This window comes from Mugil cephalus, chromosome 11 (assembly GCF_022458985.1).
Source record: "Mugil cephalus isolate CIBA_MC_2020 chromosome 11, CIBA_Mcephalus_1.1, whole genome shotgun sequence".
In the NCBI taxonomy this organism is placed as follows: Eukaryota; Metazoa; Chordata; class Actinopteri; order Mugiliformes; family Mugilidae; genus Mugil; species Mugil cephalus.
The window spans coordinates 7,458,525-7,482,190 of NC_061780.1; the positions used below are offsets into that span (position 1 = coordinate 7,458,525).

General features: G+C 41.0%; 3 protein-coding genes across 4 annotated transcripts; 2 read left to right on the forward strand and 1 right to left on the reverse strand.

The window, feature by feature from the left end:
- The first annotated feature begins 1,433 nt into the window (after positions 1-1,433).
- On the forward strand, positions 1,434-4,263 carry rbp5 (retinol binding protein 1a, cellular). Of its 2 annotated transcripts, none has more exons than XM_047598303.1 (4): positions 1,434-1,855; positions 2,115-2,380; positions 2,774-2,875; positions 3,700-4,263. In XM_047598303.1, the coding sequence occupies exons 1-4, from the start codon at positions 1,780-1,782 to the stop codon at positions 3,751-3,753; spliced, it is 498 nt and encodes a 165-aa protein (XP_047454259.1). In that variant the 5' UTR covers positions 1,434-1,779; the 3' UTR covers positions 3,754-4,263. The 2 variants fall into 2 exon arrangements, with proteins under 2 accessions (XP_047454259.1, XP_047454260.1); XM_047598304.1 differs by having other exon boundaries at positions 1,445-1,855; positions 2,196-2,380.
- On the reverse strand, positions 4,037-14,573 carry LOC125016114 (tumor necrosis factor receptor superfamily member 5). Its single transcript, XM_047598302.1, has 8 exons — positions 14,273-14,573; positions 14,016-14,141; positions 13,392-13,538; positions 13,224-13,317; positions 12,746-12,822; positions 10,060-10,170; positions 7,270-7,398; positions 4,037-5,643 (listed from the first exon to the last, which is right to left on the reverse strand). The coding sequence occupies exons 1-8, from the start codon at positions 14,340-14,342 to the stop codon at positions 5,456-5,458; spliced, it is 942 nt and encodes a 313-aa protein (XP_047454258.1). The 5' UTR covers positions 14,343-14,573; the 3' UTR covers positions 4,037-5,455.
- Positions 14,574-14,940: 367 nt separating this feature from the next.
- LOC125016113 (complement C1s subcomponent-like) lies at positions 14,941-20,754 on the forward strand. The gene is made up of 11 exons (XM_047598301.1): positions 14,941-15,102; positions 15,328-15,526; positions 15,610-15,790; positions 16,634-16,759; positions 17,008-17,201; positions 18,760-18,910; positions 19,010-19,125; positions 19,219-19,300; positions 19,403-19,528; positions 19,625-19,699; positions 19,779-20,754. Exons 1-11 carry the CDS (start codon positions 15,089-15,091, stop codon positions 20,561-20,563), a joined length of 2,049 nt encoding a protein of 682 aa, XP_047454257.1. The 5' UTR covers positions 14,941-15,088; the 3' UTR covers positions 20,564-20,754.
- The last annotated feature ends 2,912 nt before the right edge of the window (positions 20,755-23,666 follow it).

Sequence of the window (23,666 nt, forward strand, 5' to 3'; positions counted from 1 at the left end):
TAGTTCAAGTGAAATGGCTTGGAACCGTACAAAGGTATAAACCTCTGGTGAACTACAAGAGGTTAAATAAAATGAAAGGTTACCCAAAACAGAAAAATACTGCATACTGCACATTTCCAAATTATACAGAAAGGCCTTTTTTTGGTTTAAAAGTTGGTGCTACCATTTCCTACACATGTCCCAACTTTTCCTGAATACTTCCAACGGCCAGAAATGACCACAAAAGGGTTGATTAACAATGGAAAACAGACAGGCCATCATAACACAACATGTAGACCATTCCTACAGAGAAATTGTGAAGAAAGTCAAGGTGTCAGTGAGTACAGTTTCTTTCACCATCAAAAGGCCCTCAGAAACTGGGGGAAAGCGCGACAGGAAGAGGTCTGGTAGACCTAAAGCCACAACAAAACAAGAGGACAAGTTTGATGTGTGGCTTACAGGACATCAGCTTCAAGGCCAGTTTAATAGTGGTCGTAGTAGTTAAGTCTCAGTTTTAACTGTGAAGAGGAGACTTTGAGTAGCAGGTCTGCTAAATCAAGTTGCAGCTAGAAAGCCAAAAAAATAAAAGAACCACTGCCAATGGACCACTGAAGACGAATGGAAGAAAGTGTTATGGAAATCCTCGGTTCATCACAGAGAATTATTATATTCCTCAGGTGTGACGTCAACTGTCAAACGTGGAGGACGAAGCTTGGTCGGAGCTGCTTTGCTAGATCCAGGGTCGGTGACTTGAACAGAGTGACCGGCACCCTGGACCGCTACTACAGCATTCTGCTGCACCAGGGAGTACCCCCCGATACACACCTAGCTGGTCAAGACTCCAACCTACAGCAAGATAATGACCCAAAACTTAAGTCCAAGCTACACCAGAACTACCTAAGAAAAAAAAAACACGAAAACAAAAACAACAAAAACAACAAAAAAAAAAAGAGTACAAGTACCACACATTTTTGTAAACTTCTGCAACATAACTGGGAGAACTTTCTGAAAATATTTGCTCTCCACTTTAGAAAGAATTGTGTTCGCATGTTACATCTGTTTATAATATATTTGGTTTTCATCTACAAATTGCTGAAATTTTCTTCTACTTTCAATTGAATGTTTTACCTTTATATTAACACCAAGTTTTGACTGTATCAGTTCTTTACGAGTTTTTTTTGCTAATTAAAGCTACTAAATGCCATAAATCTACATCAGACGATAGTTTAGGACTCCAACTTGTTGCAGGAATGGATCAAAGCAAGATCAGAGATTTCTGCATATCTGGATGTATACTAGGATACAGAGTGTGTCTTCTACCTCAACCTAATACCCCTACCCTTCTCTGGACCTGGCCAACCTCTATTATGTGAACACCACTCTGAATCCTTTGTCAGCCCACCCACTGGATCCGAAGCGCCGCCTCTCCCCGCAACTGATCCATCTGGAAAAAAAAGCATTAGTGGAGATGAATGAACCTCCCCCTGCATGTGGCTCTGCAGATAATCTCGGAGTGACTCACTGCTGCCCGAAAACGATTGCATTAATCGAATGACCAGCGTAGCGGAGCTGCACATCTCAACCGCGGAGCAGTAACCCAGCTTAAAACTAGGCGCAACAACAAAAAAAAAGGGAGTCAACTATCTCAGTTTACGCGCAGCCACGTCCAATCCAGACATTATTCAAAGAAGTTGCGCAAGAGAAAGTGATACCAAACAAGGCGGCGACTGATCTGCGGAGTCTCACGGGTGAAGAAGCAAGAACAAAGTTTTAGCTGGATCAAAAGGAAAAAAAAAAAAGATGTCTAAACCCAATTACTCTGGCACGTATCATATGATGGACGCGGACAACATGGACGCCTACCTTGCAGCTTTAGGTACGAGGGCTTTTTCTTGTTCATGCATCAAATACTCTCTTTATGTCAGATTCGTGCATTTAAACCCTTCTCCATAACATGCATGTGCGTTGCTTTTCATTTGAATCAATACTGCTTTGTGATCATTGCTTTGCTGCTGTTAATCTTGAATGACCGTTTCCCTGATGTGGACCATCTTCATTTGCAGCAGCACATAGTGGCATGAAATCACCACCTTGTCCTTTGCGTGACCCCAGACCCACTCCCTTTCTCTTCCCAGCACTCTGCGCCCCAGACAAAGCTCTGCCTCACCAAAGCCTTCGCTTGTGGCTCCTGAAATTTCCTCCCTGTCTTTTCTCAGATATCAATTTTGCCTTGAGGAAGATTGTGTGTCTGTTGAAGCCCACAAAAGAGATCACCCACGACCCGGCAACGGGAGCCATGAAAATCCGCACACTCACCACCTTCAAGAACTTCAACATGGATTTCACTATTGGAAAGGAGTTCACCGAAGACCTGGGGCCAGTGGATGGTCGTACCTGTCAGGTGTGCGCGTTTCTTTCTTACCCTGAATCTGCACATTGACTGGTTTGAACAAGTAGAAAGGCTTGATGTTACAGCGAAAACATCCCTTATTGTGCGGGGTCGCTTTGTGTGTTCGGTTCACCTACTGCTGTGATGGTTTTGTGTTGTAACCACCGCCTGCTGTTTAAATCCCAGCTGGAACTACGAGGGATGAATGTGGTTATAAAAAAGCAATTTATTTCAGAAGTTACAATAAGCACCATCTTCCTGTGTCCAAAATCCTGTGGCTGAATATAGCCAAAAAAAAAGAAAAAGAAAAAAGAAAGAAACACAAAGCCTGTTGTGCCTGTGTGATTGATTGCTACTTTGCATACCAATTGCACATACTAACACAGCATCTCTGTGCTTGTGCAGACCACAGTGAGCTGGGAAGGAGACAAGCTGGTTTGTGTACAGCGGGGCGAGAAAGAGGGACGAGGCTGGACGCACTGGCTGGAGGGTGACAAGCTGCATTTGGTGAGGATGTATGGACGCAGAGGGAGAGCGAGAGAGAAGAGGGTTAGGAAGAGGGCAAAGCGGAGGAAGCGAGGGAGGGGGAGACGGAACAAGGAAGATTGAAAGGAAAATGATTCAGAAATTGATATGCGAAATGAGGGAGAACATGCAAATAAAACGCAGCGTGCAAGTTACTCATTGCCTCACTCTGTTGCTGCCGTTGGGAGAGGCTTTTTTATTAGCAATGTGAATTTTTTATTGGCTTTTTATATGGCTTTTATTTGCAAAAGTTTTGCTTGGCGTGAATCGAGTTGAACGAATAAAAAAAAAAAGGAAGGAAGGAAGCAGAAAAGAGGCAGAAGAGTGTTCTTTGTAAAGCGCAACAGAAACTCAAGAGGCGTTCCTGTTCCAAAGGCGTAGAAGCTTATAGATTATCTGTCGGTGCCGATTAACATTTCAAACAATGAGTGTTATTCAGTAAAAGCACTCATGGCATTTCTAATGCCCCTGTTGCACAAAACAACGTCGCGTTGATGTTAATTTCAGGGGGAGAATTGGGAAAGAAATGTCAGCGAGGGTCAGGGCTTAGAAGGTGGATTGTAGAGCTTACACAATGCTGGAGAAGGGAACAAGTGAGGGACTAATCAAGACTGAGTGGCGGGGAGCTAGGAGAGGAAGGAGGAATGAGCTCTAAAAGAGAGCAGATAAGTAAAGGGTGAAAAAGAGGTCAAAGGATATGAGGCCAGGTTTATGTGTCACTCGTTTAGCTCCTCTTTTCATGTGTTGTCTGATTAATTCGCACTGGTCATTTTCAACCTTTCTCCTTCGCTCTCTCCTCTCTGCAGGAGATGAGAGTTCAAGGCGTCATCGCCAAGCAAGTCTTCAAAAAGGCGGACTGAAGTCACCCACTGACTCTCTCAGTGTGTGTTCCCTGTGGCTGTGCTGTGCGCGACAAAAGACAAAAGCTCTCCTTTAACAAAGTTTAGCTCATGCCCCGTGAAATTTCCCCCGTCTCCTCTCAGATATTAACGTTGCTCCGAGGAAGACTTGTATCTGTAGAATCCCACTAAAGGAATCCCTCGTGACCCGACAGTGGGAGCTAGTGAAGGATTTTAACATGGATTTCTCTACTGGAAAAGAGTTTACTTCAGAATTGTGTCAATAACCTCATAGAAAAGTAGATGTCACAATAATACAGCCACATCTGTAGCAGTTTTATTACAATCAATATCATTTTGAAGGATCAGAATAAGGCTCAATGTTTGTGAAAATACTGTCATACTGTGTCCGGCCTGGTGGCAATAACAGAAGAACAGAAGATTGCAAAAGAGCAAAATGGCTTTGTAAACATTCCCAACTTCCTCATATTGCACTGTCTTCACAATGTTATAAACAGTTCCCACATCTGACATGTTTCCCTCTGTCTGTGTCTTCAATGCATCACAACATAGGAAGTTTCAGATGGAAATATCCCAAAACACTTTCATAAATACTGAAAACCATTCATAAAAAAAATGCATTACAGTTCACTCTAAATGTGGTCTAAATGTACATATCTGAACCTAAATAGCTGACTGAAGGTGAGACAATATAAGTTAAAGTAAACATAATTTAAAAGTACATTTACAAAAAAAAGACAGTTTACATTAAAGCAAGCACCACAAAATCCAACACCTATTTATTTCGTCTATTAAGTGCTTTCTGATTTCACTAGCTTGTCCCTGCTTAAGTCCTTTTTTTCTGCTTCACTTGGGTTCAGCCACAACATTAAAACCACGAACTGCAGAAGTGATTAACCTTTATGATCTGATTACGATGGAACGGTCCACTGACTCCTCTATCCTGGTACTTACACATAAGGCATGCCCATGTGCTTATGGTTGGATCACTTTTCACAAGCAATGACCGATGCAGACACAACACAGGACCGGTCGTCTAGTCATACTAGTCTGAACCTTGTGAAAGTCTCTCACGTTTTTCCTACTTCTAACACGTCAACTTTGAGGTACAAAATGTTCAGCTGCTGCCAAATATATCCCACCGTCTGACAGGTGCCTTCGTAATGAGATAGCCAGTGTTATTCACTTCACCAGGGGTCAAAGCCAGGTGGTCATTATGTTATGGCTGAGTGATGCGGGTTTTCTGTTGCAAATGTTTATGCATTCACAGTACATATACAGCAGCAGTGGGGTGGCAGAAAGATAGCAAAGAAACATGTAATCCAGTATGTCAATGTGCCTCCCTCCACTAGACCACGCGTGGAGGTGTCTGCTGCAGAGGAATAAGTATAACATATTTTACTATTTACGATTTCCTGACAGTAAGAAAATACAGACAGCACTGAACTGTTGCTACAGAGCAGACAGTGCTGAGTTTACTTGTGAAGCTCCTTTATTTAGACTGATTCACATCAAGAGTAATTACTCAAGTAAAGAGCTGCTGTTCTCATGAAAGTCCTGAAGGTGGCAGCAAACCATCACCTCAACTCACCTGAAAATCTTTTTCTTTTTTTTTTTTTAAAAAAAAAGTAATAAATAGCTCCAGTCCGAGGGTCACAAAAATAGCTGCAGTGTCTCCAGTCCGGAGAGGGACAAGCAATCTTTAATCAGTTGTCCCCCACCACTCGTCCTCCTGTGGCTCTGAGTGGGACCGGATGAAGTTGCCAGTGCAGTATCCCGAGTTTCCATTGATGTGACTGGATTCAACAAAGGAAACTGAAGCCTTCAGTAGAGGTTTGGGAAGCCTGCTGATCAGGCTGTGATTTATGTCAGATATGACTGGAGTGTCATCTGAGAAGGAGAAACAAAAATCAGTGTGAGCCATAAGACAGTCAAAACGGGCTTAGAGTGTTTCTGTTGCTGGAAGATTATCAGACTTGTGCTGAAAGAGCAAAATACACTTTTCATCCTGATATAGATGGAAAGCAAAAATCAAGAAAGAAAATTGTGCTCGGCCTCTGAAGTCTCTGAACTTTAAGTGAAAAATTCACTTCCGGTTTTAATAATAAGGGCGGACAATACATTTAACCTCAGTCCAAAATTCTAATTTTGGTTTTAAATTTTAGATATTTAACATTTTCATACTTTCATCCCTCAAATTGGATCTGATCCAACTGTGTTTTCATCAATCTAAGGAGACGTGGGTGTTGTTCAGTTTCCCACTTTGTGGGAATTTGTCACAGTCTTATCTTCACAACACATGACCACAAACCAAAGGAACTTTCTGAGGAAAAAGAGTTGGGCTGGAAAAAGTTACAACAAATCCACAGTCAGACAGACTGGAGATTTAAGACGACTGTCACCCTCCAACAATGAGGTCCCAAAGGAACCCAGGGTAACAACTAAGGCCTCTCTCACATTGACTAATGTTAATGTTGTTAATGTTAACAACCAGTGTCCATCACATAGTGGCAACAACAAAGCTACTGAACATGTCTGTCCATCGTTTTCTAAACATCGCGTGGACAAGCTGGAAGACTACGGGGGAATTGTTTTGTGGACAGATAAAACCGAAGTCGAACTGTTTGGTTTAAATGAGAGACATTTAAATGGAGATGAAACAACACTGCACTCCAGCATCAGAACCTCGTACCGTCTAAGAAACCTGTGTGTGGGGTTGGGGGGGGGTAATGTTCTCGTGGGCCTGTTCATATGTATCTGGGCCAGGATGGTTAACCATGATTGATGGACCAATCAGTTCAGAATTACACCAACAAATTCTTCAAGAAAATGTCAGGACATTTAACTAAATCGTTGGAGAAACTGAGTCATGCAGGAAGCCCAAACACGTGGTATCAAAGTCCTGACCTCAGTCGAATAGAAATAACGTGGAAGGACCTGAGTTCTCTTCCTTTTGTGCCTCACAGATATGTACAAAGGATTCATTTTCTTGAATAAACAAATGCTAAAGCGTAACATTTCTCTTTCATTTCTTTGATTGGGATCTCTTTGTCTACTGTGAAAATCTGACGAGGTTTGGAGTCACTAAAGCAAAAAGTATTCAACCCTAAACGCACCTAATATTCTGACCAAATATTAATATGTGCATTTTCCTCCGTTAGTTTAGTTCAACATTTCATGCTAACCTTTGCAAACTGGCACCCAGCAGTAAATGCTACACAGTAATGTCAAATTGTCCGCAGTTTTGCAGTTATTTGGTCATAAATCAAAGCACTGAAAAAAAAAAAAAAAAACATTTGCGGTCTTCACAGTCAGTACATAATATTTAAATCAGGACTAAATTGGTGGACAGACAGACTGACATTGCCATCACTTGAAGGCTAAGCTAAAAAGTAATGTTGTCCATAGACACCATTGCATTTCTGTGTTTACATTTACTGGAATGAATTATCTTTTGTCGTCACTAATTTAGGACAATTTTTGAACAGTTGCAGAAAGTGTGAAAGTTTTCATCACCTTGGTCAAAAAGAGTTAATTTGAGGTCATTGATGGTGCAGGTCTCTTGGCAGTGTGAGGACTGCTCGGAGGGGCAGACGGGTGGCGCTGGGACCATCTCCACCAAGTTGACAGGAATGCTGGAGCTCACTGTCACACAGAGAAGAGACCACAAACACAGTTAGAGAAAAGATGTCAATTTGACCCCAAATGAACTAGATCCTGTGTGAAAACGCACGTACAGCTGCACTAATTGGCCCATAGGTGGAAATAAAGTCTTTGAAGACCAAATACTCAGCTCTGTGGCGCCAGTAATCATTTTGCTTTGCATGTTTTATCTGCTACTGCAGCCTTTAATCTGTCTCCTTTCAGAACGTGTTCAGATGTGTGTCGTGCTTAATGTGATATGTAAATGCTACTATTATTGTATTTTAGTAGGTCTACGCTGATACTGAACAAACTCTGTCCCATTTGGTTTGACTCCCATCTTTACTGCACTTTATGTTAATGCTCATTGCCACAGACTCCCAGTTACCACAGACACACATAAAGCTAAATAATAGCTTTTTTTTTATTTAATTTTTTGTGAAAAAGCCTTCACAGTTGAACCTGAAATGTTCGACTCACAGTCGTCAGCAGGCTTTGTGTCTGTTTGTATTTGGAATATAACTGAACTGGACTGAGGTTTAATGGCATTCAAAGATACGTTCATGATAGCTGAGTGAAGAAATGTGACCCAATACGTATCTGTTCATCAACACAACCACCATGTTTGTGCAATTTGGGTTCCTGTTTTTTCTTGACACTTCCCTATTATTTTCATGTTGCCAGAGGCTGATTTTTATCGACCTGCAGACAAATCCCCCGAGGTTCTATTCAAGTCCTCCCCCGATCATTGCTAAAAACAAGCCCGTATCCTTCTGACAAACGGCCTCCATCAATAGCTCTCTCACTTGCATGATAAACGAATGTACGTACTGTATGAGCCATGTTTTCTTGGAAAGGTACATTTCCGTTAATGAATTTGTAAAATTTTAATGTTCCGCAGCTCATTGTGACTTAATACTGAAGAAAAGCTCATGATTATCTGTTGCATCAAACTCTCGCCTCCTGTTTCAGTGAAAGGTGGTTGTAAAAAAAATGTGTTCCCTTTTCAGTCAGTCACATCTGACTCACAGCAGTAGATGACAGCGGAATCAAGTATTTTGGGCCAGAAGAGTAACCATATAAGGTTGTCACTGCATAAAATACACTCAGTTCTAAGCAAGTGGTAAAAATGAACTTTCCTGGTTTAGCGACCAAAGACCTCTATTTGTTTTGCGTCAGTTGGTTTGGTGAATCACACATGTCCTGAATCATTTTTGACCAGCTTCCTTTTAGCAAGAAATTAGGGATCCACAGCAGATGTTTGGCCGGAGTGACACATCTTTTCCAGGGGCATTTTACGGCATCAAAATAATGGAGTTGGACCAAAACACAGGATCAGTTGTTCCTTTAAGCCCAGACTCATTCACTTTCAAGGTTACACATGAGCAGGATATTAAGCCATGATTGGCTTCTGTATAGTCAGCAAAGTTTGCTCAGTTGAGCAAATCTCTGAGAGGCAGGGAGCACCACAGCCTCTCTTCAGCAGGTCAACGTGAAAGCAGCTCTCACGCGTCAAATTCTTCACGCATGTGATTCTGTCCAGTGACGCTCAAACATCCGAGTGTAGCAACAATAACCACAATGAGTCTTTCAGAAATAAAAAAATCACATTTGGAAAAAAACCCAGTAGTGACCTTTTTTTTTTTTTTTTTCTTCCAGGAATGCAAACATTCCAGTGAGCGAGTTTCATGGCAGCAAAATGACTGGAGTAAATTCTAGAGCGACTCAAAACCTCAGCAGATACAACCGAAACTAGCAGCACTACTGTGAGAAGGGAAACATGTATTTCAGTCATTTCTGGTGAATTAACCTACTGGAGATATCCTGATATATATGAATGTGCGGATAACTACACATTGTAGGGTCAGGAAGACTGTCTTCTGTGCCCAAATGAACCTTATCAGTTGTTTTGAACCCAAATGAGTGAAAAACCCTTGTAATGCCACTTGAGATATGACACACACATCAGATTGTGTTCTAAAAGGTATGCATTTGTCACTCTTTGTACTTAATCTGCTAATTTCAGTATTAGCACGCTGCTTCTCTGGAAATACAGTAGTTGTCTGTGAAATACACAGTCAGCCAAAACACGAACATTTTGTGACTGTGCTGCAGACGTAGGGCCTGTTTCTCAGTATGAGTTAGCTGCCTGTGAAGCGTGCGTCACATTATACAAAATAAGTGTGTCAAGCTGAAGATGTACAGGATGTGGTTTCCCCATTCAGTCATCGTCCTCGGAGCCTCATCTAGCATCACATTCAACAGCTGTGCATTTCAGCAGGTTACAAAACTCATAAGAAAAGAAAATACTGCGTTTGTGCAAGAGCTCCTTACATTCAACAATAGTGAACTCCAAGTTTCACTGAATTATGTTTTACATAATGGCATGAGACATGCAAATGTGACTTTTTGTTATTAATACACTGCAAGGAAACAGTGGGAGGGTTGTGTTTGAGAGAGATAAGTGGTGACCTTCAACTGTATGACTTCAAAGCAAATCAGTCTCATAGTTGCGGTTAACGACAAGAGTAGTTACTGCTTGCGGCATGCTTGCACATTTCTTTATCGCCTATTCAGGGAGACTTTTTTTTTTCAAGAATGAGAAGAAAAATGTGAGAAAAACAATGTTAAAACACACCTACATATGTGACGTGTGGTACACACCTGCTTTGTATGATTTGCGTTTGACCCTCCAGAGGAGGAGGACAACAAACACGATGAGTAAGGTGAACACGAGTCCTGACCACAGGCCTGCAGGTAACATCCAGTGACAATCTGAGAGACAAAGAGACAGAAAGAGCTTATAGAGGGACCTAATTACAAGAAATGTTTTTTTTTTTTTTTTTAATTAATTAGACTGAATACTAGAAATGGATAATATTTAAATAAGTAATAAATTATCATCATGGTAACTTGACCCCAATTGGTGACATTTATTGGCAGCACAGGGATTAAATAAGTGTTTTATGTTGTACTATAATTTAGCTGTAAGATTTTATTATACACTTTATTATTATACATTTTAAGCATTTATGTACTCACACAACAACACAGGCATACACATTAAACAATAACCTTAAAAAACCTTATAACCTTAAAAAAACAACTTGTGATTAGTGATATATTCATTAACTGTAAAAGCAATCACTCCCCCCACAGTGAAACACTCACGTCCCACCCGCCTACAGAACTCTCACACACGCACCCTTCCCCTAGCAGCCATATACAGCACACACACACACACACACACACACACACACACACACACACACACACACACACACACACACACACATTCACCCCTGCTGACAGTCAAACAGACCATCAGGACAATCACACACTCTCAACATTTCATAGACTGGAACCTGCACTAAGCTGCTCTTTATTCTCACTTACAATGTTCACATTTTCTTGTACATATGTTTTACTTTTTTTTTTGTTCTTAAAGGTGGTATTTCTATTACATAAGGGTTATTCAAATGTCTGCGTACGTACGTGTGCCTTAAAGCAGGGGTCTCTGCAATATTTCATCATGTCCTCATAATGATAATGAAGACTCTTGAATCTTGCTAAAACACAGGGTATTCTTGTATACGATTACAACTATGTTATCACGTTTTCCAGTGTTCATTTACTAAGGTATAGCTGCCTGTAGGTGTGACGGTGAACTTCACCCCAAAAAGGTGGATTAACATAAAGTGCCATTGTTGCAAATTTTTCCTTTTATGTAATGACTTTCGTTCCATATAAAGTGATAAATGGGTATGTTTCCTGCATGTTTGATCTGTTTTATTCAGGGGTAGGCCTACATAGTCTTGTCACTTTATGTTTTACTACTTATCTGACTGGATTGAGCTGAAAAAATTGTCTCGGAGACTGATATGACAGAAATGGAAACATTAAGAACATGAGTGTAGAATGCGAAAACACACAAGATGGAAAAAAATGTCAGTCTTCTAAATGTAATGAAACCGCAACAGATACATTTACAACATAGTGAAAATGAACCCTCATCAGACCCCCCCGCCCCAACAATACCCTCCGCAGTAGGTAATTAAACATTAAACGCACCTCTTTTGTACCTAGTGATTCGAGTTACTGCCAGATTTTGTTTTATCATTTGCGTAGAAAAATAATCTATGGTGCCTGTGAGTAAATAGATGTAGAGTGTACCAACTCTGACTTTGTTTAGCGGCTTAAACCTCACTACATAAGTAGCTTTGTGCCGTAAGCAGTGGCTTTGGAGTCAGTCGAAAAAAAGCCCTGACCCTCAATCCTTTTGGCCTTGCTAGTCGCGTAACACTAAGGATGTATAATCAGCCCACCACTTTGGTTCAGACTAAACTTTTTCAGCATTTTCTGCCTGGATTGGAAAGAAATTGTCCTCATGTAATGTTTAGTGACCTGAAATTTGTGGTTTTGATGCTCTTGTCCACTTCTGCGTGAATGACATGACAAATATAGACAATAAATATAGTCCAGTAATCACTGGTTACTGAGTAAATGCCCTCAAATGGACAGAAAGCTAATGTAAAGTATTGTAGAGCTAATTAGCACATCTCCACATGGTTAGCATTGTTCTAGTTTATAACCAGTGTGTTAGCATAGTTACTAACATCTACTAAAGGTAACTAACTAAAGTAGAGCTTAATACAGCCTCTTATTTGACTGTAGACTGTAGGCCACTCTGGACAACTCCTCATCAGCACAGTGAAACAGTCCTCTGTGCCTGTCAAAGTTCTCCAGAGAACTGCTTCCTGTCATTGCTGCAAAATCCCTCAAATCCCCCTAAAGCCACAACTATATCTAGCAGCTTGAGGAAGTATAAAAAGCTGGGACGCTGGTTTTCAATGTTGAAGCCAACTGTCAGTCGCGCCAACATGTTCACATTTAGTGTTCTGTTCGGCCTCCAGTCACTCCAAGGAATTCAAAACCACCACACCATTAAACGCTGTGTTACTGATTATAGTGAATGGAAGCTCTCCATTAAGCTCAGTTTCCCCATTGTTACTTTGAAAATCTAGATAATGGCAGCTTTAACCTTTATTCTCTAAAGGTGAATTTAGCCTCCTCAGCAAGTCACAACATAATCGCCCCCATCTCCTGTCAGAGACACGCCAACTGCAGCATTACGCTCTTTCCTCGGAATAAATTCCCATCTGTACAACCTCTGCTTCCCTTCATAGTAACTAGTCATAAGACAGATAGGGACATTAGGTCAGCAGGAACTCAGCGAGTCACTTTCAGTAAGAACATCCGCTGCATAAACTGCATAATCTTGCTTTTGTTTAGAAGATGAAATTTGATTATAATGTCATGACCCAAGAAAAAAATTACACAGTAGACCTACTGAATTTGAAGTTCCCACAGATGGTATCAGTCATTGAGGTGCCCTCAGTTTTCACATGTCTCCCATAAAGGTCGCATCTAAAGAAACAACATCATAAAACAAAAGAGTGTCATTTAGTAAAAAAAAATGCTGTAATACTAAAATGCTAAAATGCTGTAGAAAGAAAAGAAAACTCAGACGAACCAACCGATCAAACTGTTACCACACTATTCCTTCAGTGTGGAAGAAATATAGTTACAGTATTGTAGGTGTGTTGTGGGATATTTCGAGTTCGTAAACTGAACCGAAACCAAAAGAGTCATTTCTACTTGGTGCTGGTGGCTGACTAATTTAGTCACGGTTTACCAATTTACATAGCGTACGCGAGCCTTCACATTTAATAATAATAATAATAATAATAATAATAATAATAATAATAATAATAATAATAATAATAATAATAACAGTAATAACAGTAACAGTGGTCATATGGTCTTGCCTGGTATGTGCTGTGCAGGGTGAGTGGAAATCTGTGACGTTGCTGAAGGTTCCATTTCCACATTCAGTACAGACTGTATTAGTTGTGCGAGTGGCTGCAAGAAGGAACAGAGTTAGATGTGAATTCCTGCTGGAGAACATAATAATTCACTTTTAAAATAACCCTTACCTTGAGATTTGACCCCGGAGCCAGGAGGGCAACCACTCACTGGGAAGCAGTGTTCACACTCTTCATTAACACAGTAGAAACCTGTCTCACACTTACACACTGTGTTCTGTGTAGCTGTGCAGTTTTTCACTGTCACCAGGTTGTTACCTGAAAGAGTGAATGGGAGATTTATTTCGTCTTTTGGCATACGTTTATATTTCCCGTGAGCGTGTAAGAGTACATGCGGGAGTGTTCGCACACGCAGCTCGAACTGCCCCCATTTGTCTTGAGAGTAAATGACGAGATAAGAGTTTCCCCTTTCTATTTAGCCACTGTAATATATTTAAATCGGCTGTATCTTGAAAACGTAAATTCCGCGCTGCCTTAAAAATGTGTGCCAACAGGGACTGTACATGAACTAAGCTCGCTGGACTTTTACAGCAGGGGGTTAAAAATGGAAACGAGGAAGGTAGTAAAGGAGTGGATTTGTTCACACAAAGACACAACAGCAACACATCTCTTGTTACTTTACAAGCACACAGCAGAAGGAACTTTGGTTCTTGTTTCTTGAGACAGAAAGATTGTAAAGTGAAGGAAGTGTACATACACTCAGGTGTGCATGTGCACAGTATAAGACTGACTTACTGGAATGACACGGTCTGCAGGTATGGCAATTCGACAAGTAATTGATCGTGTCTATGTAGGTCCCAGGCTGGCATGTGGCACACTCTGTGCCCCTATTGCCATTGCAATCAGTTTTTAGGTATGTCCCTGATGAAAATAGAGACAAGAAAGAAGTGTTTGATGTTATGTAACACAGTATACAGTGTGTGAGGAACGGTGCAGAGTCCTGTGAAGAGAAAATAAGCGTTAGCAGTACAAAGTTTGTGATGTTGACTGACCTGCAGGACAGCGATCACAGCATCTGCCGTTTTTGAGGTACTGGTTACTGGTGCAGTTCATCTCAGCCATCTGTAGCCCATACGATTATAGTCCTCCGCCTTTGTGTAAACTATCAGAGTTTAAGTCGTCTCTGTGTGTGACGTTCTTCTGTCTCCACTCTCTATCTGACGTCTGAGCTGGCTGTGACTAAAGATTTGTTTCCCCTCCTCACGCTGAATTACCTACTGCTCATGTCTTTTCTGATCCTACACAGTGGAAAACCCCAGTGACCCTCATTTGCTGTTTTCCCCTTTGTCTCTCTATCGCTGTTTCTGTCTCTCCTCGCTTCCTTCCTGTCCTACCCCTCTCACTGCGAGGTAAGCTGTGCATGTGTTTCCGCAGCTACAGGACCAAAGGCTGATTCTGGCAAGCCAACAACACAAAAATAAGTACACAATGAGACGTTTCCTTTCCTTCCTTTCTCCACAGCGCCCCTTTCCTTTTACTCCATCTCTATTGTTGCCACATGTTTGTGCCAAGGAATGCTGCCAGGCTGGGGACATTTTGCATTCGCAGTAGTTGAGTCTGCTCTGAAAAGTTTGCGGCTCACTTCGTCTTCCTGCCACCCCACTAACCCACAGTCGGTCCCTTGTTACTGCAAACACACAGAAAAACAATCTGCAAATAGATTTGTTACTGCTTACGGGTGCAAAACTCTGAGAGAGAAGTGAAGGGGGGCAGCAGGAAGAGGGTGAGCTGGAAAGTGAATTAATAAGAAAAAGGGGAAGAGGAGATGTTGGGGTAGTTTATTTGAGAAGAGATTTGATCGGATCACAATGCTGAGATTAAGGTGAGTCTGGAGTTTTGTATTTCTGTGCAATAAATCAGATGATTCCTCAAAACCATTAGTGCATTTGAAAGGGATTGGTGCAAGATGTTAATCTGGTCATTGCATTGTGGCTTTAGTATTTTTATCTCATCAGGTTTTCTTCCGCAATTCAGCCAGTGTTAATTCTAAGTTTCTTTACTCCGTGTTTTATCCTTTGATTTTCTTATTTTACTCACTTCCCCTCAGTCTCCTGCTTCTCCTGTTCTCCCACTCGACTTATTCGATGCTGCTGGGATGGGTGGAGTCTCCAGGGTATCCCAGTGGATACTTGCCTCATGCCAGTCTAAACTGGAGCAGGTGTGCCCCCAAAGGTCACACCCTCTCCATCAGGCTCATCCACCTGGACCTGGAGGACAGCCAGGACTGTGAAAATGATGCAGTGAAGGTGCCATGATGAATACTTAAAAAAAGTTATTGTTACCGCCTGATATCATCGCTCCCATTACACCCTGCGCCTTTTGTCTCCAGGTCCTTTCAAACGGAAACGTGATTTCTGTTCTGTGCGGACAAAAGGAATTTGAGGAGCTTCAGTCCACTGTAAATCCCTCGCTGCTTTCCGCTCCGGGTGGCTGCCTCACCCTTCTGTTCCACTCTGACTTCTCAAACACCAAGAGGCACACTGGCTTCAGAGGCTTCTACACCGTCCAAGGTGAGAAGTAGTGAGGAAAAACTATGTGAAACACTGACTTGTACTGGCCATTTAATTTAGCCTCCATCTATATGTAGACGGGCTCAGTTTGTTACATGCACATAATTCTCTAAGGAAAGTTCGTTTTGGAAAAGAAATCCAAATGGGTGCAGTTTATAGAATGTATTGATTTAATTTAAGCTTTTAATGTGATTTGTGATGTGATTTGTGATGTGATAAGGTCCGGGTTTGAGTCCAGCTCGGGTCTTCTGGGTGGAGTTTGCATGTTCTCCCTGTGTCTGTGCGGGTTTTTTTCTGGGTATTCCAGTTTCCTCCCACCGCTAAAGAAATGCTCGTTAGGCTGACTGGTGATCCTAAATTGACCTATGGTGTGAATGTGAGTGTGGATGGCCGTTTGCCTATGTGTTGGTGAGGGTGTACCTCACTTCTTGCACCTTGACAGCTGGGTTAGACTCCGGCAACCGCTGCGACCCCAGTGAGGATAAGCGGTAGTAGAAGATGAGATGAGATTTGCAGTAAACACTTAAATGTAATGTAAAAATGAGAAAATGAGCTAAATACATAACTAAAGCACACGCCTCTGTCGAGTTTCAAGTATCAAGACTTTCAGGTTCACTTTAAAGGTGCTGACAGTGCTCTAATGACTAACAGCTTCAAGCAGTGTAATCACACTCCACTGAAATCTGTCTGCCACTCTCAGCAAGTCAGGTAGGAACAGATGCTGGAGTTAGTTCTATTTTCTTTAAATGCAAAGTAGCAAAACAGACGGAAGATTTTATAATATGATATTGACACGTCATCGAGTGAAACGAGTCTCCCTTTCTAATTCCTTTCCTCCCTCAGACTTTGACGAGTGTGAGGATGACCCAAACAACGAATGCACCCACTTCTGTCACAACTTCATCGGAGGCTTCCACTGCTCCTGTCGCCACGGTTACCACCTGGCCGAGGACAATCACACTTGCACTGGTAAAGATAATCTCATTGGCACAAAGCGCTGAATGAGGAGTTAACAGGTTAAGCAAGACAAATCACGGGAGAAGCCATCAAACTGAAACATGAAGTGAGAATGGGAAAATAGAGGAAGCAGAAGTGATAAAATGGGTGGAGAAAAAGAGACAAAGGAGAGGCTGATTGTGAAATATTTAATATATAAAAATAATTCTGTTGGTTAAATTGATGACTGGGATAACAGTGAACTCTGATCTTCATCACAGTGAGTTGCAGTAAGGACCTGTCAGGACTGAACCAAGGTGACATATCCACTCCCTCCTGGTCTGGTTCGTATGCAGAGAACGCAAACTGTCAGTACACCCTGTCTGTGGAGAACTACCTCCAGCTAGAGCTGCACTTCAATGACGTATTTGATGTGGAACAAAGCTCTGATGGCCAGTGTGTAGATGCGCTGACGGTAAGCGTTGAGTCACAATATGTATTATGTGATAATTAACCTCCCAGAAAAGAAACAGGAACTTCAGGCAAAAATGTCGAAAGCGAGGACTTGAACGCCCTATTTTGGGTGTTTAATGACTCTCAGTGTTACGTATTTGGGTGTTTTTTTTTCCTTTGTATTTTCTCCCTGTAAAAAGTACTGACCCTTCCCCGTGATCATTTTAGTTTCAGTGCCTTAAAACAGTAAATTCAAGTATATTTAATCAGTTTCTAAAGTAATATCTATTCTGCAGTTTTGCCAAGACATTGGTAACATTAACAAACATTATTGTTTTAAGCTATTTCACAGCAGCTTTAATTTTATGCTTGGCTCTTGCTGAAAAATAAATCTTGAACCAAGCTGCAGTAAGATTCACACAGAATGAATCCGGCTTTTCTCCAGGATTTCTCTGTTTTTCTTTTTTTGTTGTTGTTTTTGTTTTTTCCTGAGAACTTTAAATCGTCAAACTGTCGTGCTTTTTCGCTCAGAAGCGCTGTGTCTCCAAGCTCCGCCTAAGAAACTCCTACAGATTTGTCATAGTTCATCAGTTGTGGCTCTGTGCAGATTTACAGTCGTGTCGCACGTCACTCTGTTTCTTGGTCAGACAGCCTACACACAACCCGGAGGTGTGTTCTGGCTGGCTTCCTGTCCTGTTCAAAAACAAATTCAGATTCTCCCACTAAGCAAAAATCAGGATGTGGTGTGTTGTTGCTCAATGACGTGGTAGAACAGTGCTGCCTCGAATTCTGAATAAAGGTGCAGGGGAATGTTGCACTTCCTCTTCCATGTTTCATGATGCAGATGCCATGACTCCACCCTGTCTGTGCTGTAGAGAGTAAAAAATCACTAGTCCATTCCTTGTGTATCTAGCTTTCAGGGTGTCTTGTTCTTAGTGGTCTCCTCCAGAAGGATTCACTTTGTAAAGTTTGCTCAGTTTGACCATGAAGGTCTGATTCACACAGTCTCCTCCTGTTATATGGTGACTTCTGTGGCTTCTATGTCTCCTTTCACTCATCTACTTTAATCACTAGCACTGTTGTTTTTAAGCCTTTCTTCAGTAGTTTGGATTTGTTCTTAGTGCTTTTTTGTTTCTTAGTTTCGCAATCAAAAGCAGTTCTCTCCCTCTCATTGGTCTCCCCAGTCGTTCTTTGATTACGAAAGCCTGATTCACACAGTCTCCTCCCCAACATTTCTTGATGTGTGTCTGCTACTTGATTTCTGGGAAGCACTGACGGGGCTTCTCTTCTGAGACCATGTTACTTGTTTTTTTCTGAAGCTGGTAACTCTAATTCATTCATCAGCTGCAGCAGAGGGAACTCTTAGTCTCCCTTTTATTGGAATTATTTTCTTTTCTTGATATATATCACTTCTCGTCTTCAGCTTTTTTCTACACTATAAAAACTGGATTAATAAAAAACAACCCATGAATGAGAACATGCGCCGAAGCTTCAGCCCAGTAACATGCAGGTTTCATCGGATGACAGGAATCAACCATTTGGTGCTGACGCTACCTATTAATGTGTCGTTTTGTTTGCAGATTGAGACCCCGTCTGGGACTCTGGGACCATTCTGTGGCAACAGACCTCCTCCATCCCCTCTCCTCACTCACTCAAATAAAATAAAAATCCGCTTCACATCTGACGGCTTTGGCACAAACACAGGCTTCACTCTCCACTTCACGACCAGAGGTACAAATGCCTCCTATCTGACCCACAACAGGAAAAGTATATTTGTCGAGAAGCTTGTAACAAATGATCATCGCTGTTCTTCTCCTATGTTAACTGCAGACCAGGTCTGTCCAGCAGTGGTGACCTCAAACTCTAGAGTGACTCCTCAAAAACCAGAATATGACCGGGGTCAAACGGTGACAGTAACTTGTGACGCTGGCTATGTTCTGAATACTGTGAGTGCACAGACAAGCAAAACCACAGCATAACACTTGATGTAACAGTTGAATCAACTATAAGGTTAATTAAGTTCTCCTTTTACAAAATAGCAAGGCACTCAGGACCTGTCATCAGAGTATGAGGCTACATGCCAGAGCACAGGCAGATGGACTCCCACTTACACCTGTGACAGTGAGTCTGATGGCAACCAATTTCTGTTTTTCCACTTTGTGTTTCTTGCTTTTGCGTACACTTTCACAATGTTTTTTTTTTTTTTTTTGTCCATGTATACAGTTGTGGATTGCGGTATTCCTGTCTTCCCTAATGATGGCATCCTACAGTGGGTGGGATCAAACACTCAGTATATGGACAAAATTCAGTTTAACTGCAATTCAAAGTACTACGCTCTGGAGGGAGATGGTGATGATGAGACACTTGGACATTTTTTTCATTTATTTCTTGGTTTCACAGATCTGTTATTGTTTTACCAATGTGCTTTCTTCTTCACTCTTTCAGACACGTACACTTGCAGTGCCAGTGGAGAATGGGTATCAGCTGGTGGAAGCACTGAGATGCCAAAATGCATCGCAGGTAAATGCTTTTCTTCTACTTTTTCACAGTATTCACCAGTCATTTAGAGATCTGACCATTTTTTTTCTGTGTATTTCAGTTTGTGGAAAGCCTGAAACATTCAGTGGAGCTATAGGCAGAATTTGGGGAGGTGTGGCTGCTAAACCTGGAGAAATACCTTGGCAACTTTTTATTGAAAATCCCAGAGGAGCAGCGTCCTTGATAAATGAACGCTGGGCTGTTACAGCAGCTCATGTTGTGGATGGGGTTTCAGAAACCTCTTTGCAGCTCTTAGGTGGACTGATAGATGTAAATACTGAGAGGTCAAATGCTGTTAACATAGAAAGTGAGAAGATCATAATTCATCCTGGCTACAGGAAGGGGATTCAGTCTGCTCAAACCAATTATGACAATGATATTGCTCTGATAAAATTTACTTCCAGAGTGAACTTTAGCCCAAACCTCCTTCCCATCTGTCTCCCAGAGGTAAACCAAGGTGTTTCGGAAGATGAACAAGGTACAGTGTCAGGCTGGGGGTTCACAGAAGACAGGAGAGTGTCATCATCTTTAAAATATGCTCATATTGCAGCCTACTCCCTCAGAGAATGTCAGAGAACGCCAGTGTTGCCATCTCGACGAATAGCTGCGACTTTTACAAATAACATGTTCTGTGCTGGAGCTCAAGGGACGGATAGTTGCAGAGGAGACAGTGGGGGTCCTTTTGTTTCACCTGTGTTGTCTGGGAGCAGAGGGCCTTATTATCTGACTGGCATTGTGTCCTGGGGATCCCCCTGTCGACAAGAGCGCAACAAGGGTTATTACACCAAGGTTGGGAATTATGTGGAGTGGATTAAGGAGACAATGGAGATGGAAGACAAATCTTAGAAAGAGAAAGAATGACAAAGAAAACACTTTGCTATTAACTCCAATAATTAAATCTGATTGAAGCCTACAAAGTAATAATGCTCATGAAAATAAACAGCTTGTAATCAAATGCACCAACATTAATAACTCAGTGACAAAAACAAGTCATGTCCACACATTTCATCTTTGTATTAAAGAAAATGTTTGCAAATAATTTGCAGATGTGTTTTTATTGTTTCACCATCAGAGTGTAGAGACACCTACATATACTCCTGTATAGTCTTTAACTTGGCTGTTCTATGCCAGGTGATAACAGACTGCATTGAGATGTATGACATTTGTTGTGTTTTGACACCCACACGCATTTTATAGTCATAGTTGCAATTAACATCGCCATCAAAAGTGTTTCCACTATTCTTATCTGTCACATTAAAACAAGTATGTTACAATACTGCTAATATAATCATCAAAATGAGTTGCAATGAAGTGTAAAGACACAAAAATGTTCTCAGATTAAAGCAATCATCTTGGCAAGTCATACTATCATATAACTTGCTCACCATTTTAAGCTATTAAATTGTCTTAATCAGGAGCATTGCTTGGCCTGCAGCTTTACAGGATCACAGGCCCCACCCAGCGGGTGGTATAAAAAAAATGAATGGCCTCTATACACTGCGATTTTAGCAGTCAAACTATTAACCTAATAGTTGATTCAAAGTCTAGTTTAATGTATGCAAATTGTAGCCTACAACGATCGTTCTACTGAATCGCATGATAATATTCTTTCTTTCTTCTTATTTTTTTGTGACAGTTTCACACAGAACTGTTGATGGCTATAGGGGTAACGTTATGTACATGCTCCTCCGACAGTAAAGGGAACATTTACACTTTTCCAGACAAGAGACATAAACTAGGCCTATTCGTCTGTTTCGAGTGTTAATTCATTAATTTGAATATCAAACCTGTATGTCTTCTGTTCTAAGTATTTAAAAACCCGATCCCAGCCGACAGAGCAACGTAGGCTACGGTGGGTCAGTGAGTTAATGCCCTGTGGATAGCTGAGCTCTCTCTCCCCAAAATGATTCCCATTAACATCTGGCTCAGTGCAAAAAACGCTAAACCTACCTCTCTCCCTCTCATTCACATTTCTCCTTCTCCCTGCTTCTTTGTCTCGATTGTTTTTAAAGAGCTGTCTGATGTCCATGACACCAGCCAGGCTGTCCGCTGACAGCAGGGCTGTGCTGGAAGATTGAACCAATGATAACTTGAACTTAATTCTGCTCAATATTAATTTTATCCCATTGTAAAAAGCAGTAAATTATATATTTTGATAAGCTGCTACTGGTAATCAGAAGTATAACAATATTCTGTAATTTTTTTATTTAAATTTATGAATTTTGATGTAGGTCAAAGAGGAAAATAAAACACAATTGATCTGTAGTTTTTGGATATAACGCACTGGAATGTTGGGAAATTTGTCCTCTTTGGAAAGCCTTGGCGGACCAAGGAGGGACTTTGTAGCTACATGAATTCTTTTCTGTATCTCAACAAATCTCAATAAAAGATAACAAGAAGCTGCCTCAATCATGCTTTTTGAAGAATTACCGAAGGCAGATTCTAACAGTGCCACGACGTAGATAACACGTGTATTTTCAAAATAAAAGCAACACAGTTGTATTGCATGCACAGCATAAATACTTTCTTTTGTGTCTGTCCATGTTGTAAAACAGTAATTAATGTGCAAAAATATCATGGCGTGCATGTTGGCTTTGGCTGCTTAGGAAGTAAGAAATGATCTTATACGACGGACTAAATTTGATGGTGTTCGTGATTTTTCTGATTTTTTTGTGTCAAAGACCTCTCCAAGATATTTAAACTCTTCTACTACATCAAGCCTTTCTCCATTGATCACTACAGATGGTTGATCGCCCTCTGCTGACTGACGAGAGAAGAACATGCAAACAGTCATTTTAGTGTTGTGGTGTAAACGAGATTGATTAAGTCAGTGCGATACATCAGAATCAGAATCAGAATTACTTTATTGATCCCAGGGGGAAATTAATTTTCGTTACAGCAGCTCCAACCCAAAGTGTAACAGCGTTTAGAACAAAGAGCAATCGGAATAAGTAATAAGTACAGGTTTTAGTATTGCTGACAATTTGGCAGCAGCTTCTTGTTTTGTTTTTGCATGGACATGTAGTACTGTATCATCAGCGTAAATGAGTACAGTTGGTCATGGTGGGAGCATAAAAATGATTGTTACTGTTCAAAGAGACAAACGCCATCAGAATGTAAGTGATGAATTATTATGCAACCTTTTATCTCTTTAACAAACGTGGTTCTGAAGTTGTTTTTTTCAGGTTGCAGCATTTGGAGAACTGCCACTTAGTGGTGTTAATTAATAAGAAGAAAATAAAATGAAATTAAGTTTGTTTATTGTGCATTCTTGTTTATTGTAGTGTTGGAAAACACATATTTTAGAGAATACACTAATATACTAATACTCCCCGAGACTGTGAGGATTATTTTAAAAAGTTGACTCTGACTGATGGGACTTACATTCACTCACTGGATGGACGATTTGACCAAAGGAGGACAGAGAGGGGACAAAGCCTGATCAGCCTTTATCAAGTGAAGCCTCTCTATCTACAAAGATATTACGAGAAGAAAGTGGAACAACTGATGTTGCGTTAGCATTAGCATGTATCAAGAATGAATGTTAGAAGAACGAAGAACGTTATTTCAGTCACAATTCAGCCTGACCCATAACTTTATCCAGCCTGAAAATGATAAGTATTAGACATTAATTTTACCGGATATCAAATGCGCGCTGCAAACAGAGAGTTGTTGATGATCGTCTCACTCAAATCTTTTCTTTTATTTACGCGATAAATTTTCAAGTTAGTGTTTTTGCTTTTTCGGTTTTGGCCCCTCAACAAAATACAGCGAGACAACATTGTCCCAGTGGACAGTGACAATATTTGCCTCAAGCTTCCCTCCAGCTAACACACACAAGATGTGAAAGACCATTAAGGTATTGTCAGGACACATACAAATGCTGTGAGAATAGTTGTAAATTGGTGGTAATGTAGGTTCAGTTAAAAAACTTAGCAGTGGATCAAAA